The following is an 18,456-nucleotide window of genomic DNA, read 5'->3' as shown; positions in this document are numbered from 1 at the left end:
CTGACCATGTCATGAATGATGTAATATGTGACATCATCAGCAGTGGATTGCGTGTGCGCGATATATAGTTAGCGCTTATAGTTAGCTAACTATATATGGAATTTCAATGGTTTTATGCGAGTAAAATAAGGTTTTGTAAATGCTAATTCCTAACTATATATGGCCTATAACCTATGGTTTTTTCATTGAATTTTCAAGGTTTTGTAAATGCAAATTCCTAACTATATATCCACTATAACCTATGGTTTTTTCTGTGAATATATATATATATATGTCACCTTACTACCCATACCAGAACACTGAACCTTTCAAATGGCCAAATCTGGGAACAACGTGGTCACACGAATTGTAATACAGCCAGTGTGATTTATTTAATCACGTGCTCCTGTGGTTTACAATACGTAGGCATGACGTCCAGACGCATCAAAGTAAGAATAGGTGAGCATTGCAGCAATATTCGCTGCCGCAAAACTACTAAGATGACTACCCATTTTTTGGAAAAGCAACACTCCCAACGACATGCGCTGGACAGTTTTGGAACAAGTGCCAACAGGATCAGAAGCCCAATTGTTTGAAAAAGAACAACGATGGATTTACCGCTTATCAACCAACAAGTCTGGTTTGAATGATGATATTCCGTGGGGGTCAGCATTGAAAAGAAACTGAAGGGCCTACTGTTATTCATTGCTGGCATACAGATTCTCCATGTTTGGGGATGTTTATTTTCTCCCACTACCCCCGAGGGTCTTGTTGTGTGCATCCTCAAACACAGTTCTTTGCTTTACATGATACCATGGTGTTAGTGTTATGACCCTCCATATAAATGAAATTTGGGGTATTACTGATTTCGGATCAGGTTTCTGTATTCCTGTACACCTACCCATTAGGTTTTTGTATTCATGCACACCCATTAGCAAAAGGATTGACTGACTTTTATTCTCTCTCCTTTTTTCTAATAAAAGCACTGGTATAAGAGACAATAATTCCCTACACAATAAGGGCACTCATAGCCTGTTGATAAACAGAGTTTGACTCCATCTGAGTGCTCCTTTCAGTGATACCATGTCTGATTTGATCAAATGAAGGTAATTCCATCTTAATTAGTGATTTACCATTTGTAGAGTGGCTAAACACTAATGTACTTAACAAAGCACACATTTTTCTTTTTGTAGTCTTGATAAATTCTCATGATGTTACGCTAGTGTCCAGTGGTGATGCGGGGTATCAAACCCTGCAGGCTGTTTCTAAACACTGCCCCTTTAAATTTCTTTTTTTCCTTAGCAGTGGGCCTCACGTCATTGGCGTCTATGGACGCCGGTCATGTGACAGACAGTAACGTGTCACGCCGCCGTCATTCGCGTACGCCGGTCACATGACAGTCAGTAATGAGGATGTAAACAGCCCGGCTCCATTGCTGTTTGATCTTCGGGCGGACGGTGATCCCTTGATGTAGGTACAGGGCGGGGAACCGCAGGCGTGAAAGTAAGTGTCAGGCTGGATTCGTTAGGAGTCCCGCTACCGGTCCCTTAGTCAGCGGTTTTGCTAGAACGCTGCTAAGTGTTTACCGTTGTTTTTTATTCCACAGGACGCTGCGTGAACATTGCCCTACGCTGTCCTGACCAAGGAAGCCTATGAGTTTCTTTAAATTTGTAAGTTCTTCCTCTAGGTTGGGAATAAGTTTTCATTCCCCACACTCGGCATGAATGGGCATACTTGCTTGATTATACTTGCCACACGTATTTCTTCGGTCACGTGGGTTATATCGTATTTTTCACACGCAATTGATACCATTAGCCCACCTTGCCGTATTTTGAAATTCAGTCACGCTTATCAGATCCTCCTCACTGAGGTCCTTTATCTTGTTTTTCGTGAGTCTATTGTTTTTCTCTTCATGATCACCTAGCATTTTTCAGCATGAGTGTTTGGTTGGATTAGTAGCAGGGTGGTCAGAGTGCCGATTTGGTGTTAAGGTGATGAAGCAGACCCTATTGCTGCATCTACACCTCAGGGAACACGTTTTTTCCCTGGCCATGCATGACAATCTAGTTTGGCATGGGGAGTATTTCCTCAGTGAAAGGAGAATCCCGACCCTTCCATCGTACTATGGGGTTTATGACAAGGGGGCACAAGTGAGCCTTGATGTGGGTACAAAGACATGTTACTAAGCAGGATGACATGTCTTATTGATGTTTATGTCCTAAGTGTCAGTTTGTTCCTTTTCCTTCTACATGTACCTCGAGGAGACTGTACTCCACAGTGCGCCGCCACGGTTAATAACCGTGAGTAATTTTTTCCTTTTCAATTATATTTCTTGTATTTTTCACATAAGTGCCTCACGGGAGGGTGTACCTTAGAGCGTACATACCCCCGGAGAGCCATTTAGTGTGGTCCTGACGAATGCTGCGCGATCCCGCTTTTTTGACAGCAGAAACATGTTGACCATTTGTTGTAATTAAGGACACAGGTCACCTAATATAGTACCATTGATTGTCCGATTTTCATGTTTTTAACCACAATACGGGATAGCCTGCATTAAATATTTTTTGGGCTTCAACCCTGTATTTTTTAATTTTGCACTCACTTATTCTGCACACACATTTGAGTTTAATCACTAGTACACTCACCACCAAAACCCGCTCCGCTGTAACTCAGGCGTCGTAGCACGCTGGGGCGACATTCGGTCACCCCAGCGGGGACCCGATGATGAAGCATGTCACCAACTAGTGGTGAGTGAGGGTCCTTCTAAACAAAAGGCTGTTCGCCTGCCTTGTTGGACATTAACATCCTTGGCCACAAGGTGGATACCTCCTGACTAGTGGGTATAGTCATGCTTAATACACAGAACTACCTGACCAAGGTTGGGGTCCAGGAATAAACTGTCACTTTTTTCACCGTTTTGTTTGTTTGGGGGTATATGGGGTTTTAGCGACACCTAAGCCTTCACTCACCTTACCTGCACACATCCATCACTCATTTCACTGGTACGCCGTCACCGATACCACTCGCCCCACTTTGTATTGCAGTCACCACGCACCTCACTTACAAACATCCAGCCCGCCTAACCGCCATGCAGTCAAAACTCACATCGTTGCCTAACTGCTACTACTCACCACAAGCCATCACTCACCTCACTGCCACGCAGCTTTCTAATGTGTTTAAAGAGGGACGCTCAGAGCACAAGTCAGTGATTGTTAGATTTTAGAATTTCCTATTGACAACTGCACATTATAAAATATGAAAAATTTAAATTATATTAAAAAAATAAGTTTAAAAAGGCCCAATACAACCAATTAAACAATAAGACATCTCACGAAAAGTAATCAAGTTGATTGTAATATTCTACTGTTAAAGGAAACAAACATTCGCTACACGTCTGCTAGTTCCTCATTTACGGAAGTGATGGGGACAGTAAATATACTGGCTTAATTCCTTCAACGAAAGGCATGCTGCGTACAATAATGCATTATCTTGTTTTTCGGGAAGGTGCCCCGCACATTTACTACTAAGCGCAGTTTTTATTCTAGTGCTTGTTTTTGTTTGCAGCGCTGTAAATAGCAGGTGCCACTATTGTTATATAATATCGTAACATGTCCGTTATAAATTATAAATGTATTTTCTTTCATTTAAAAAAATTCAATGGGTATGTGTGAGAAGTTGGCCTGGTATATAATGCTCACTAGTTCTAGTGATCACTTTGTACCATGCCAAGCAACCCTTATGATGATGGTTGTAATTCAACCTTGTAGACCAGTTATCCTAGTGGTAACGTGGACAAAGCAGTCTTAGGCTAAACTCTGAAAGGCATGTGAAGCCAGCTGTTATACCATACACAACCCCCTTGAATACCAAATGAAAGGGACTCCACACAGATATATATTGAAAATATATATTGATTTATTAACTATAAAATCCCCTGGACTCTTTATGAGCACAGAAGCACAAGCGTAAAATCACAAGACAGTTTAAAATACACAAAAGTTGCACAATATGGATGAGCCCTAGGGGCCACCTAAACCATATACTAAGAAAGTGGTATAAGAGATACCAATAGGAAAGTGAAGAGGCCTAGGGCCTTGGGAATCGCTGGAGCTATTCGAGACTGGAGTTAACTAAGTCGGGAAAGGCCCACGGGACTCGGGTGCAGTGTTCAAAGTGCACGCACTTTCCAATGTAAAGTCTATGGTGCGTAAAAAGTACACAAAGTTAGTTTAAGGGCACTTCCGCTGAACCTAGAGGAACAAAACTTAAGACACAGACCCTAGAGGTGTGTACCAGTGTAGGGACACCGGCTTTGCAATGTTACCTCACCCACAGGAAGTGGGTGCACAGGGTCGAAGTGGCGTTGGGTTTTGACACGCAGGTTCTTGGCGCTTGAAGCTGAAGATGCTGCAGGCGATGTGAAGGAGAAGTGTCCGGTGGATCCAAGGGTGGATCTGAAGTGGTGAGGACCTGAAAGCAGAGGGGACAATGTTCAAAGTCACTGACCAGTGACCACCGTGGAACCAGATTGGAACCAGGCAAAGTCGGGTGCAAACAGGTGATGAGGTGTTGCTTCTCTCTGCAGCCACGTGGACACGAAGAGGTCAAGGACGTCCAGGAGTCGATCACGAGCTGTCCCTCGAAGGCTCTAGCTGATGGCGGTGTCGGCAACTCGATTGAAGCAAACAAGCCTTGGCTAACGCAAGCCACGGGGAAAGTGAAAAAGGCTTATTACTCGGACCAGCAAGGTCAGAGCGGGTACTCCTTTCTACAGGAGCGAGGGCAGGTCTGGAGCAACCAGACCCACAGTGTAAATTGTAGGTTTCGTCGCCAAGATGGCCGCTGACCACGTGACAAGCGGCCGGGATGGCGAGTCGAGTGGCAAAAAGCAAAAGGGCCCCACGCAAATTGTGGAGATGCTGGAGGGCTGATCTTTGGTGCAAATGCTGCTCGGTTGTGGGGCTTCTCAAACCCCAAAGCACAGAGTCGAGGGTGCCTCGGGTGCTGCGCAGTCAGCGTCTCGGGGGTCTTTCAAGATGGCCGCTCCCACGTCTCTCGGTGCCTCCACGGGTCCCTTCTTTGCAGGGACTGTGGATCGGGCTAGGAGAAGTCTGGGAAGCTGTGTCTTGTCAGGCTCTGCACTCGGGCTCCGGCGGGAGGCGGCGGCAAAGCAAACGTCGAGGTGCTGGGTGATACCTGTGTTCACAGGGTGGCCCCTCCTAGGCCACAAGGGAGATTCTCTTCAGTCTTCTGTGCAGCAGAATGTCGAAGTCCAGTCTTCTTCTTGTTTAAAGTTGATTTCAGGATGATCTGCTGTGCAATGGCACTGCTCCCTCTCTTATTCCCAATCTGAGGGGTGGATCACCTACTAGGTCCCTCCCCTATGGGTGGGACCAGGAAGGGGGGTGGTTACACCCCCTCTCCTTTGTCCAGCTCCTCGCCAGGACTGGGGCTGGAAAGCCCCAGAACCGGTTTGGGTTGGCTTATGCACAGGGACACCTTGTGTGCCCCAGGCATGTCTCAATCTATTCAGCCCTGTCCTACCCAATACACAAAACCCTGTCTGGGGTGGTGCTCGCACCTCCCCAGGCAGGAAACCCTTTGTCCAGGCCCTCCTCGCTGGAAGGACTCCCAGCAGCAGGAGGTCAGACATGTGTCTGTGGTGGCAGCATCCATTTTGTGATGCTGAGGCTCTGGTTAACTTTAACCGGGGTTAAGGCTACACACATGTCGTGTCCCTCTAGAAGGGTGGAATGCTATCCCCGTCGCCAGAACTGGCGAGGGGATAGTATTCCAATTCGTATGACACCTTACTCGACATGTTTTGATAAAGCCAAACCAAAGATAGCAAATAACCGCGAGGATTATAATGCACTTAAGAGTATATGGTATGGCAATATCCCGGAACAGCTTAGGGAGTGGTTCCCGACAGCTGCAGACATTCTCAGCTCATGCTAGAGCACCATCTCACATATTTCCAAGCACTCTGCCTCCAGGATTGATGAGGCCTTCCATAGGAGTGGCTGATAGGAACATATGTGTCCAGTTTAGGGTTAGGCACAGGCATACTGTACCTAAGTAAGAGGTGATTACACCAACTTACCCCAGCTGAGTGATCAGCCAGTTGTGTCAAATATGGAGGCCAGGCCAGGGGTGGCACAATACATGCTGCAGCCCCTGGTAGGCCTTGGCTACACCTATGCCCTGGGTACCTATGGTACACTGTTACAGGGGCCTATAAGGTGAACCAATTCCAATTGTGTTATGCACCTAAGGTACATGGAGTCCATTTTAAGGAGAGAGCAATCAGCCTGGGGCCCTGAATAGCAGGATCCCAGGCCAACTAAGTCAAAAACCAGCTAAACACCAGGCAAAAAGTTTGGGGGTAACCATAGTCAGATATCCACCTTCCTACATAACCCCCCCCCAAACGAAAGGAGATAAGGCTATCCTTGACCAGGTAAGCCTATATTGCCTAAGTGGCCATATAAGGAAGTACCAGCTCTGGCTTGGTAACCCCCTGTCTCATGGTCCACTAAGCAATCCCTCACCCTAAGGGTATCTGAGGGTCTCCACCATAGGGAATCTCTACCTGTGGTGTGTCTTTGCAAAGTCAAAGGCTGGTGTTGAGATGGAGTACTGAAGTGAGTTTCCTCTGTAGGGCTCAGCTTCCTCCAATCACTCTCCACCATGTGTGCCTTTCTTTCTCTGACTGAGTTGCACTGTGCTCTCAGGGTCAACCTCTGGCTACCTAAAGCTGGAGGCTGAGTCCCTCTGTTTGGCTTACTGGAGGGACAGTTCAGGTTTGGGCCCTTAGGGTCCCAGGTTTGGCTGTGCCCAACAATATCCATCTGGGGGAGGTCCCTAACTACTTTTAAGGGGGATCCCTCAGGAGTTTTTAAAGTTTTCACCTCACTAGGGCTACTAGTTTCGGTGCCCCTAATCTGCTGATGGGGGTGCTTTATTTGACAGGGGGCCCTTTGGGTCTCACTGTCCTTCTTGTCCTCTGCAGCCCTGGGCTGAGTAAGGCAAGGTAGAGAGGGGCAGGTTACCTGCTCCAGACTGGGTCCCACCTGAGAAGGGTCCACTGCCATCAGAGGCTCTGTTAGGCCAGGCCTAACAACCTCTGGGACAGTTCCTTCATCAGGAGTAAGATCAGTTCCCTGAGGAGGCTGATCCTTTCCTAAAGTCTGGTGGGAGGGAGATTTCTCTTCCTCCTCAATGCTCTCTGTTTGGGTGTAGTGATCCATCATTTCAGGCTTCACTACCCATGTATCAGTTTGAGTTTGGGCTGTGGCCATCACAGCCCCACCAACCTTTTCAGGAGGAGACTCAGTTTGGGTATGGGCTGTTACTAGTACAGCCCTGCTACTCTTTTCAGGAGGGAGGTTATCTAAAGATGGGGCTGAGGTTTGCTCAGCCCTCCCAACCTTTTCAGGAAGGACATCTTGGATTGGGGCTGTAGCCATCACAGCCCCACTAACCTTTCCATGGAGATTTACCATTCTAGAATGGGTTTGCTGTTCAACCTCAGCCCAGGCTGAGATTTCCAAATCATTACCCAGTAGGCAATCTACAGGCAAGTTGGCTGACACTGCCACTCTCTTTGGGCCAGTGACACCTCCCCAGCTAAGATTGACTACTGCCATGGGATGATTGGTTTCTATGCCATCAATGTTTGTCACCTGATATCTGGCATCAGGTAAAAGTTGCCTTGAGGGGACTAGACATTCACCCACCATGGTGATGCTAGCCCCTGTGTCTCTGAAGGCCTCAACTTTCAAACCATTGATGAGGGGCTCCTGTCTATACTTGCTCAAAGTGTTTGGGCAAGCAGTGAAATTGGCAAACCCCATGCCAGTCTCATAGACAAGAGTATCTGAGTTAGGGGACCTGGATAGGCCAGAGTCCACCTGTCCTCCAAAAGTAAACCCACCCAAATTCTTGGGGGTGCTCCCACCACCTGGGGGACCACTGCTAACAGTGACAGGAGGTGTTGGAGCCTTACCTGGAGGTATATTCTCCTTATTGCCATTCTTGGGACAACAGCTATCTGTTTTGTAATGCCCCACCTGTTTACAGGTATGACAATAAGGCTTTTTCTGGGTTGTAGAAGTGTCTTGGGACCCACCCCCATTCTTGGAGTTTTGAGGCCCTGGGGAAGTCTTTTCCTTACTTTTATCCCCACCCTTCTCTTGAGGCTTGGTAGTCTCTTTCTTTTGGTCACCACCCTGGTTCTTAGGCCTGATCCTGGTTCTGACCCATTTGTCTGCCCTCCTACCCAATTCTTGTGGGGAGGTCAGATCAGAGTCAACCAGGTGCTGATGTAGAAGCTGATCTTGACAATTACTTAAGATTTGCTCTCTCATAATTAAATTATACAATCCTGTATAGTCAGTAACCTTACTCCCCAGCAACCAGCCCTCCAGAGCCTTAGTGGCACACTCAACAAATTCAGACCAGTCCTGAGTCTGTGTCTTCTGGGTATCTCTGAACATTAACCTGTACTGTTCAGTGGTTAAGCCTAACCCATCAATCAGAGCACTCTTCAGGACCATGTAGTTTCTAGAATCCTCATCACTAACTGTGAGGAGTCTGTCTCTGCCTTCAAAGGAGAGCCACAGGATTGCTGCCCACTGCTCCTGAGGGATCTGCTGTACCATGCAGGCTCTCTCAAGTGCAGTCATCCATTTGTGGATATCATCCCCAGCTTTGTAGGGGGGCACAATCTTACTCAGGTTTCTTGTATCAAAGGACCTGTTTTTATCCTTCTGGATAGTGCTGCCACCAGTGGATCCTAATCCACTCTCTCTAGGCTGTCTTGCTCTAGCAAGTTTCTCCTTGGCCAGGGCAACCTCTAACTCTTGCCTCTGGATCCTAAGCTCAGCCTCTCTCATCTTGGCCTCATGTTCCCTTCTCTGAGGGCTAGTCATCTCCTTCCTGGAGTGACCATGAGAGCCTCTAGAGACATGGGAGGTATTGGATTCACCTGAGTGACTCCTCCTCCTCCTATGTCCCTGGTTAAGTCCACCTGGGGGTCTGAATGGGTTGTTACCTGATTCATTCCCAAGTAAGCTTAAGTTAGCCTGGTTCAGTCTAATGACCAGCACCTGACTATCTCTGTCATCATCTGACTCACTGCTTTCCACCTCCTCCTCCTCTTCTTCTTCCTCTACATCTACCTGAGGAGCTCCAGTGGTGGAGGCTTCCTCATCTACCAGGATGATAGGGGCAGGGGTGTCTACAGTGTCATCCTCTGAAGGATGGCCTCCTTCAGCATCCCCTGTGGGGTTTGCCTTGGAGGGCTTTAGAGTCTCAGACTGGTCTAAGAGCTCTCTTAGGTGGTCTGTAGTAGGGGAAGGCCCTGTCTTCAGACCCCTTAAGACACAAAGCTGTCTTAATTCCTTAAAGGAAAAAATAGCAAATTTGGATGGTGCCCTTGGAGGGTCACTCTCAACAGGAGTAAGTCCACTGGACCCCTCTGCTCCAGACATTGCTCTAGTGTGGGTGGATGTGTTGCAATCTACCTACACTGGTGTTTACCTACTAAACCTATCTAGTAGTTGTAGCTAGGGTGTGCTACTCCCTTTGCTCTACAACAACTAAGTTCAGTAGAACTTAAGTATACTAGTCTTGTTTTATATGTACCTAGCAGGTACCTGTGTGATCTTTCAGATGATAATCTCAAAGATTGTAATGGTAAAACAACAGCAAGCTCAGATCCCAATCCGCTGCTCACCAATGTGAGAAGTTGGCCTGGTATATAATGCTCACTAGTTCTAGTGATCACTTTGTACCATGCCAAGCAACCCTTATGATGATGGTTGTAATTCAACCTTGTAGACCAGTTATCCTAGTGGTAACGTGGACAAAGCAGTCTTAGGCTAAACTCTGAAAGGCATGTGAAGCCAGCTGTTATACCATACACAACCCCCTTGAATACCAAATGAAAGGGACACCACACAGATATATATTGAAAATATATATTGATTTATTAACTATAAAATCCCCTGGACTCTTTATGAGCACAGAAGCACAAGCGTAAAATCACAAGACAGTTTAAAATACACAAAAGTTGCACAATATGGATGAGCCCTAGGGGCCACCTAAACCATATACTAAGAAAGTGGTATAAGAGATACCAATAGGAAAGTGAAGAGGCTTAGGGCCTTGGGAATCGCTGGAGCTATTCGAGACTGGAGTTAACTAAGTCGGGAAAGGCCCACGGGACTCGGGTGCAGTGTTCAAAGTGCACGCACTTTCCAATGTAAAGTCTATGGTGCGTAAAAAGTACACAAAGTTAGTTTAAGGGCACTTCCGCTGAACCTAGAGGAACAAAACTTAAGACACAGACCCTAGAGGTGTGTACCAGTGTAGGGACACCGGCTTTGCAATGTTACCTCACCCACAGGAAGTGGGTGCACAGGGTCGAAGTGGCGTTGGGTTTTGACACGCAGGTTCTTGGCGCTTGAAGCTGAAGATGCTGCAGGCGATGTGAAGGAGAAGTGTCCGGTGGATCCAAGGGTGGATCTGAAGTGGTGAGGACCTGAAAGCAGAGGGGACAATGTTCAAAGTCACTGACCAGTGACCACTGTGGAACCAGATTGGAACCAGGCAAAGTCGGGTGCAAACAGGTGATGAGGTGTTGCTTCTCTCTGCAGCCACGTGGACACGAAGAGGTCAAGGACGTCCAGGAGTCGATCACGAGCTGTCCCTCGAAGGCTCTAGCTGATGGCGGTGTCGGCAACTCGATTGAAGCAAACAAGCCTTGGCTAACGCAAGCCACGGGGAAAGTGAAAAAGGCTTATTACTCGGACCAGCAAGGTCAGAGCGGGTACTCCTTTCTACAGGAGCGAGGGCAGGTCTGGAGCAACCAGACCCACAGTGTAAATTGTAGGTTTCGTCGCCAAGATGGCCGCTGACCACGTGACAAGCGGCCGGGATGGCGAGTCGAGTGGCAAAAAGCAAAAGGGCCCCACGCAAATTGTGGAGATGCTGGAGGGCTGATCTTTGGTGCAAATGCTGCTCGGTTGTGGGGCTTCTCAAACCCCAAAGCACAGAGTCGAGGGTGCCTAGGGTGCTGCGCAGTCAGCGTCTCGGGGGTCTTTCAAGATGGCCGCTCCCACGTCTCTCGGTGCCTCCACGGGTCCCTTCTTTGCAGGGACTGTGGATCGGGCTAGGAGAAGTCTGGGAAGCTGTGTCTTGTCAGGCTCTGCACTCGGGCTCCGGCGGGAGGCGGCGGCAAAGCAGACGTCGAGGTGCTGGGTGATACCTGTGTTCACAGGGTGGCCCCTCCTAGGCCACAAGGGAGATTCTCTTCAGTCTTCTGTGCAGCAGAATGTCGAAGTCCAGTCTTCTTCTTGTTTAAAGTTGATTTCAGGATGATCTGCTGTGCAATGGCACTGCTCCCTCTCTTATTCCCAATCTGAGGGGTGGATCACCTACTAGGTCCCTCCCCTATGGGTGGGACCAGGAAGGGGGGTGGTTACACCCCCTCTCCTTTGTCCAGCTCCTCGCCAGGACTGGGGCTGGAAAGCCCCAGAACCGGTTTGGGCTGGCTTATGCACAGGGACACCTTGTGTGCCCCAGGCATGTCTCAATCTATTCAGCCCTGTCCTACCCAATACACAAAACCCTGTCTGGGGTGGTGCTCGCACCTCCCCAGGCAGGAAACCCTTTGTCCAGGCCCTCCTCGCTGGAAGGACTCCCAGCAGCAGGAGGTCAGACATGTGTCTGTGGTGGCAGCATCCATTTTGTGATGCTGAGGCTCTGGTTAACTTTAACCGGGGTTAAGGCTACACACATGTCGTGTCCCTCTAGAAGGGTGGAATGCTATCCCCGTCGCCAGAACTGGCGAGGGGATAGTATTCCAATTCGTATGACACCTTACTCGACATGTTTTGATAAAGCCAAACCAAAGATAGCAAATAACCGCGAGGATTATAATGCACTTAAGAGTATATGGTATGGCAATATCCCGGAACAGCTTAGGGAGTGGTTCCCGACAGCTGCAGACATTCTCAGCTCATGCTAGAGCACCATCTCACATATTTCCAAGCACTCTGCCTCCAGGATTGATGAGGCCTTCCATAGGAGTGGCTGATGGGAACATATGTGTCCAGTTTAGGGTTAGGCACAGGCATACTGTACCTAAGTAAGAGGTGATTACACCAACTTACCCCAGCTGAGTGATCAGCCAGTTGTGTCAAATATGGAGGCCAGGCCAGGGGTGGCACAATACATGCTGCAGCCCCTGGTAGACCTTGGCTACACCTATGCCCTGGGTACCTATGGTACACTGTTACAGGGGCCTATAAGGTGAACCAATTCCAATTGTGTTATGCACCTAAGGTACATGGAGTCCATTTTAAGGAGAGAGCAATCAGCCTGGGGCCCTGAATAGCAGGATCCCAGGCCAACTAAGTCAAAAACCAGCTAAACACCAGGCAAAAAGTTTGGGGGTAACCATAGTCAGATATCCACCTTCCTACAGTATGTGTAACGCAATAAAATTGAATTATGGTTGAACATGTAACACCTTTAGTAAGAAGACAAACCGTTGAATACATAACCTACAACGGTTATTTCATAATAAGTGGAATAAATACTGTCTTAATCACATTTTTTACCTAGTGAATTGCTCCAGACAGTTCTGTCTAACGATTAACGCTATATGTTGTTGGCATAAATGGTAGTTGCGGTGCAAGCGTGCTCATTTTAGATTCTGACTAAAGCACATCTTTGTGGTTTAGGAGCTCGTGTGCTATGCCAGTGCTTTAAATGGTCCGGTACTGTCAGTTATGGAGTATCGGCAACTTTTTTACTTTGAGAGAGGGAGAGTACCAGCAATTCTCAAGACAGGCCGAATACTTTTAATCGGAGTGTACCTGCACTTCTCATTTCAAGCACTGGCTATCACTTATTTTGGGTTAGCCTTAAACAAGTGAATAGAAGGGGTGGCAGCCTCCACATAAGGCAGTGTGTTTAATAGAAGATCTAAAGAAACGCTGCTTTGTACATTTGCGTGGAGAGTCGACAGCTCCTTTGACTTCTCGGGGAGGCATGCAATATTTGTGCTGTAGCACTGTAGATTCTTGGACACCTAAGTATGAAAGTTAGAGTCTACCCCTCCCATATCAGAACCAAGGAGTAGTACACAGTCTTCTGGAGCAGGTGCATTAACCCTCTCTGCTAGTTCAATGTTCTTCTTAGATACTATGAACTGGTCAGGTTCAGTACCAGTGCACAGAAGGCAGAGGGTCGGCTGTGTCTTTTGCAGAATGTGCACTCTGCATGCACAGGATAGCCGTTTTAAGGAGGAAAACAGAAGGGAACATAAAAATAAGCATTGAGAATGCAATAGGTCTCGCCTTTGATTAAGTTAGTCATTTGCTTTGCTAATGGTATTGTATAGCAAAGCAAATGGCTTTAACTTAATGAAAGGTAAGATCTATTGAATTTTTAATGCTTATTTATATACATCCAAGAAAAGGGTCTCTTGTGACCTTAAGACAAAATACCAATAATGAAAAAAAAAAAAACACAGATTAGTGAAAAGTTTAAAAGCGTGCAGAAAATATGCTTTCAAACAGGGTCTGGAAAATGTAAGGAAGTAATTATGTTATACTTGTTTGGGTGCAGGATTCCAGGGGGACAAAATGTGGAGTACTGGAACAAGAATGTTTTCATATGCAGTAACCCCATCACATTTGGTTTCCTTTTGATTACTTGCAATATAGTATGTGAATTATTGCCACAACACCTAATAAACAAGAGTGGTGTTAATTGTTACTATTGACTTTTTGCTGCTTTACACGTGTACTTCATCTCCGCTTAGGCTAGGGACAAAATGCTTTTACAAATGCAAAAACAACAGTTGATGGGCAGAATGTAGAACAATGTCATACATTCACCCCAGTACAGAGATCTGGGCCTAAATTATCAATTTTTACTCACCATGCCATTCCAGTTTGAACCCAGCCATATGCAAATCAGCCTTGACCCTGTGCCCCATTGTGCAACATTCCGTCCATCATCTTGTGTGTTTTGCTGTTCACCCTATGTGGGAAGGGTATGCCCAGACGTGGGTCCCTTGCTCACTACACCACTGGAGTCAAGCTATCCCGGCTGAAGAAGGCTGATAGCCAGAAAACCGGTTCTAGGATGCTTGATTCCGGTCCAGGGAAGACATGGCTTAGCAGTTCGGAATGGACGGTTCCCATGAGGCACAGGGTCAAGACTGATTTGCATATGGTCATGTATGAACTTGGATGGCTTGGTGAGCAAAATAACGATGGATTGAACCCAGATCTGAGACTGGGGGTGAATCTTGCCATTGTGCAACATTCCGTCCAACATCTTGTGTGTTTTGACAAAATGCTTTTACAGCAATAATCTTAAATAATATAGTTATAATTGACTTATGTTTTTACTTGCTCTAGCTGTGTCTTCCCTGTAGCTAATACGAGTGTTATAATGCCTGATGACCTCATGGAATGTTTGGGTGCCTGGCTGGAGTGTAGAGTGTCAGTTGGTGGCAGGCTGAGCGACAGGGAGGTCGCTCCTGGTGGGTTTTTTTTCCAGTCTACTTTACTTACTCTAATGAACTTAACCTGGAACTAAGCTTTAATAAATCCAACCTATTTTATACACCTGGCTCCAAGGACTTTCAATTACCACAAATATATTAGAATCAAAAGGAATCCAACAGGAAACTGGACTGTTTAAGCTTAGTTTTCATTTCTATATTAAAAAAGTGAAACAGCAACTGACTTAAGTTGTTTTGCAAAATCAGTTATTACCACCTTAAAGCAGAGACCTTCCAGGCTGCTCTATAGCACTGCAAGGGATTGCAGATCCCTGGTGACTGCGGCCATCCCATGGCAGTCCAACTGCCGAAGTTGTAATATGGCAGTCGGTGCGGCAGTAGCCGCCACGCCCTCGCAATTAAGCCCATAGTGTTTTAGTCAACAGCGCTACAAACGCAGTGGTTTGCAAAGGCGTTGAAATGGGAACAATCACGGTTATACAGAACAGTAAAAATTATCCGAGGGTTTACTGTTACTACATTGTGTTATATCGTAGCCTGGGTGCATCCTATGTGAAGGCACCACTGTTCTGCATGCAATGGACTGCTCAGTCAATGCCGTGCAGCAACGTCCATTGGCAGTTCCCCAGCAGTGCAGTTATAAGGCGCACTATGAGCATTTAAACTGCACCGCAGTGGGACAGCCACGCCACCCGCCAGACAACAAAATTACTTGTTATCTGGCGGGCGAGTTTGGTGGTCCGAGAGCAGGCCCTATGTCAGCACTTTATGACACCTGCGGTTTGTCAAATAAGTTTTGAATGACTGGAGATAGTTTGTCATTTGAAAATATTTTACCCGCGTTGCCTCCCCATTCATTCTGCAGAAAACATGAAACTAAATTACAATCACTGGAACATTCTCTGCTCTAAATAGAGAAACTTACCTTTCGTTAGCGTATCGAGTACTCCAGCTTTTTCGAGATATCTCCTAAATTGCTCCCTCTTGGAGTCAGCAGCCTAAATAAACATTCAGCGTTTCAAAAAAGAGAGGTACATTATGTAAGAAAGTCAAAACGGGTCATGAAATTACCATAAAAGTGACTTACAAATTAATATTTGCGCGTGCGGTTAGCTAAAAACTTTTTTTTTTTAATCAAAAAAAAAAAAAACATGGTCTCCCACTTTCCATTTTGGTACTTCCTTAGCAAACGTAAAACGGACATTACTTTTCGTGTTCGGGATTTTTAAGTTTGTGTAGCAATATATCTCATGCTTGAGGTCTGAGAATCTTTAGAGAAACAAGTTCCGTCTGGCGACGGATAGACGTAAACGTTGAAACAAATGCAGGAATAGGAAGGAACTACTACAAAGTGCGCAGGGCTGCCATTCTGAGACTGCCGTATAGGCACACTAAAGTAAACATTGAGAAACCTAATGTACATGGGGGCTTATTTACAAGCCTCTTGCGCCGCCCGAATGTCACCACCCCTCCCCCCCCCATGTTAAAAAGGGACGCACTGGCGGCGCCAAGGGCTTGTAAATACACCCAATACTTGTTGCTCTGTCGCAATATGACTTGTAGCACTGTGAATTACAAATGCAAGACTGCATGCATAAAAAAAGCAGCTAAAATAAATAGTGCCCCCTACACACACATTCTATGGCAATTAGCACTCCATTAGGCCCTGCCACAGCAGAGTGACGAGGAAATAAACTACAACTTTTGGCATATCTTTAGAGAGGAGAAAATAAGACTACGCCTCTTACGACTGGGTGCCATTCCACAACGTGTTTTCCTCTTAACCACTCCACTAGTGGGAAGTAACTTAACTGTGCTCTCACCAGATTAAGCAAGAAACAAGGCATCAAAGAATAGGACACACTAAGGGAGAAACAATTACGTGGACCTAAAGTGGCAAGAAGCTATTTGAGGGAACTGTTGGAACTATGAATATATATAGCCCCTGTGCGGTAGAGTTGGCATGCGAGGTCTCGATAGGAAAAGGAAGTGCACTACTTTTGCGAGTGTAACACGCAGCCGCGGATGGTAACACGCAACCCTTTAAACTGCAATTAATTTAAATTACAAGTGATACAATGACGCACGAAGGGAAAACAAAGTATGCAATACTGAAACGCAGCATACTCACTTTATAGTGCGCCATACCACCTCCTAGGCTGCCAGCCGCCACCTCGGCTACTACCGCTTCCGCCACCGCGCTCGTATGTACGGCGTTTGTTGCCACTCGTCGCCTCAGCTACCGCTTTGCCAGCGTTCGCGCATGCGTATGCCACTGCATCACTCACACCTGCTGCTCTATAGAGGAGGCGGAGGAGTACTTTGACAAACTAGACCACATACTAATAATTGCCATACAGGCGTGACGGCCATATTGGATGTAGCTGTACTTGCTCCGTGATTGGCTACCCAAATGACCTTGCCTACGTGTCCCTTGTACAGGAGTTTGTCAACTAATGCTTCATCTTGCCCACTGAGCTCCCATAAAAGCAACTGGAGAGGATTGCGATTCAGAGAAAACAAGCGGGTCTTTTCGCTGACGGTCACTATCAATCACGCAGGCAGAAGCAGAGGAAGCTGTCTTAGAAGGCTCATGGAGTGGTTTTGGTACACGAACCTGTTTTTTAGGCCTCGCCTAGCTCGCAGCGCGCATGCTGCACGCTTTGCGAGGCATGGTGTATATTGTATGTACTCTAGTGGGGAAGCTTCGCATAAGCTCCGCCCATCTCCGCCTAGTTTTTTTTTTTGGCTTACAGCCTAAATGCTGCCTCCTGATTGGTTTTCGTCTAGTTAGTCCCTCCTCCTGATGTCCATGGCGTAATTTGTATGCTTCTGAAGCTATTGGCCCTTGTACTGAACTCTATTTTTTTTCCTCTGTGTCCTCATCCCGCCCCCTCACACAGCCCGTGATTTTTCACCAACCCCTCACCCCCCACTCCTGTTTGTGCCTTTTTTTAACAGTCCCACTTCCATTGCAAATGCAATACCTCTTGCGTAAATGTGAGTCATATTGCATTGCAAATGCTTGTTCAAAATAGTGCGCATTACATGCCCGCAGTGTCTTATGTTCTACACATGCGCCAAAAGTCTGCGTGCTCGTGGAATCTCTGGCTCACCCGGAAGCTCTAAGGACGTTGTAGATACAAATATGTCGCACATTAACTCAAAATAATTCTGTTTCCTCTCCCGACTGCTGTTGCTCAGTTTGTTTAAGACCCTCCCTCTGAGGTATTCGTTTTTCCTGACCCGCCAGGCACGGGAGGTCTGAGGTGACAGAGGGCGGGGTATGTCTCAGACCGGGGTGTTAGTGGGTATAGCGTCTGTCTACAATAGGTGTCAAAAGATGGGGCGGGTGAAAGTGTTTGGTCATTTGTTTGCACTCCTGGAGGAGGAGGAGTCATGATAAACACCTAAAGATGCTTTTTAGGTCTCGACTATTATATCCCGCAGGGATTAATAGGCGAGTATATAGTAGGCAAAACAAAACTTCTACCAAGTGCGAATTACGTCCAGTTCATGTGATGCACTCGTGTGAGACGTGCCTGCATGGCAAACCCATCAGCCTCGCACCAGACTTCAATGAACCAGCCACGTCACACCACCATTTGTCTGTCCCCCAATCACACTTCAAGGTCTGCCGCTCCCCGCCCCCCACCACTCTCCTACTTCCCTCCCACCTCCCACGGCCGCTCTTCCCATTCACGCACTCTGCAGGTCACCATTTGCCAGCATGCGGACGCTAGCGCTTTCATCCCGATGACACCCCCCTCTCCTACTTCCCCACCCACCTCCCAAACACCATCCAGCCACGAAGACTTGTTTAATTTATTTTGCTGAAAGAGTTTTGTTGTCTTTATTTTACGGAATTGGAATGGAGTGTTTTGGGTCCGTACTTGTAGTGTACGATGGTCTGTTTTTTTGCAGTGTTT

The 18,456-nt window shown here is 46.9% G+C and overlaps 1 protein-coding gene across 1 annotated transcript in view; it reads right to left on the bottom strand.

Moving 5' to 3' along the window:
* The window catches only part of MYCBP (MYC binding protein), a 73,161-nt gene extending 55,907 nt beyond the window's left edge, over positions 1-17,254 (bottom strand). The window contains exons 1-2 of the mRNA XM_086958730.1: positions 16,659-17,254; positions 15,453-15,525 (exon numbers count right to left, since the gene is read on the bottom strand). Coding sequence (XP_086814856.1) covers positions 15,453-15,525; positions 16,659-16,673 — 88 coding nt within the window. The 5' untranslated portion in view covers positions 16,674-17,254. The remainder of the gene's footprint in view (positions 1-15,452; positions 15,526-16,658) is intronic.
* Between the last annotated feature and the right edge of the window lie 1,202 nt (positions 17,255-18,456).

Source organism: Lissotriton vulgaris, chromosome 2_1, assembly GCF_964263255.1.
Source record: "Lissotriton vulgaris chromosome 2_1, aLisVul1.2, whole genome shotgun sequence".
In the NCBI taxonomy this organism is placed as follows: Eukaryota; Metazoa; Chordata; class Amphibia; order Caudata; family Salamandridae; genus Lissotriton; species Lissotriton vulgaris.
This window is presented reverse-complemented; position numbering and strand designations above follow the sequence as displayed.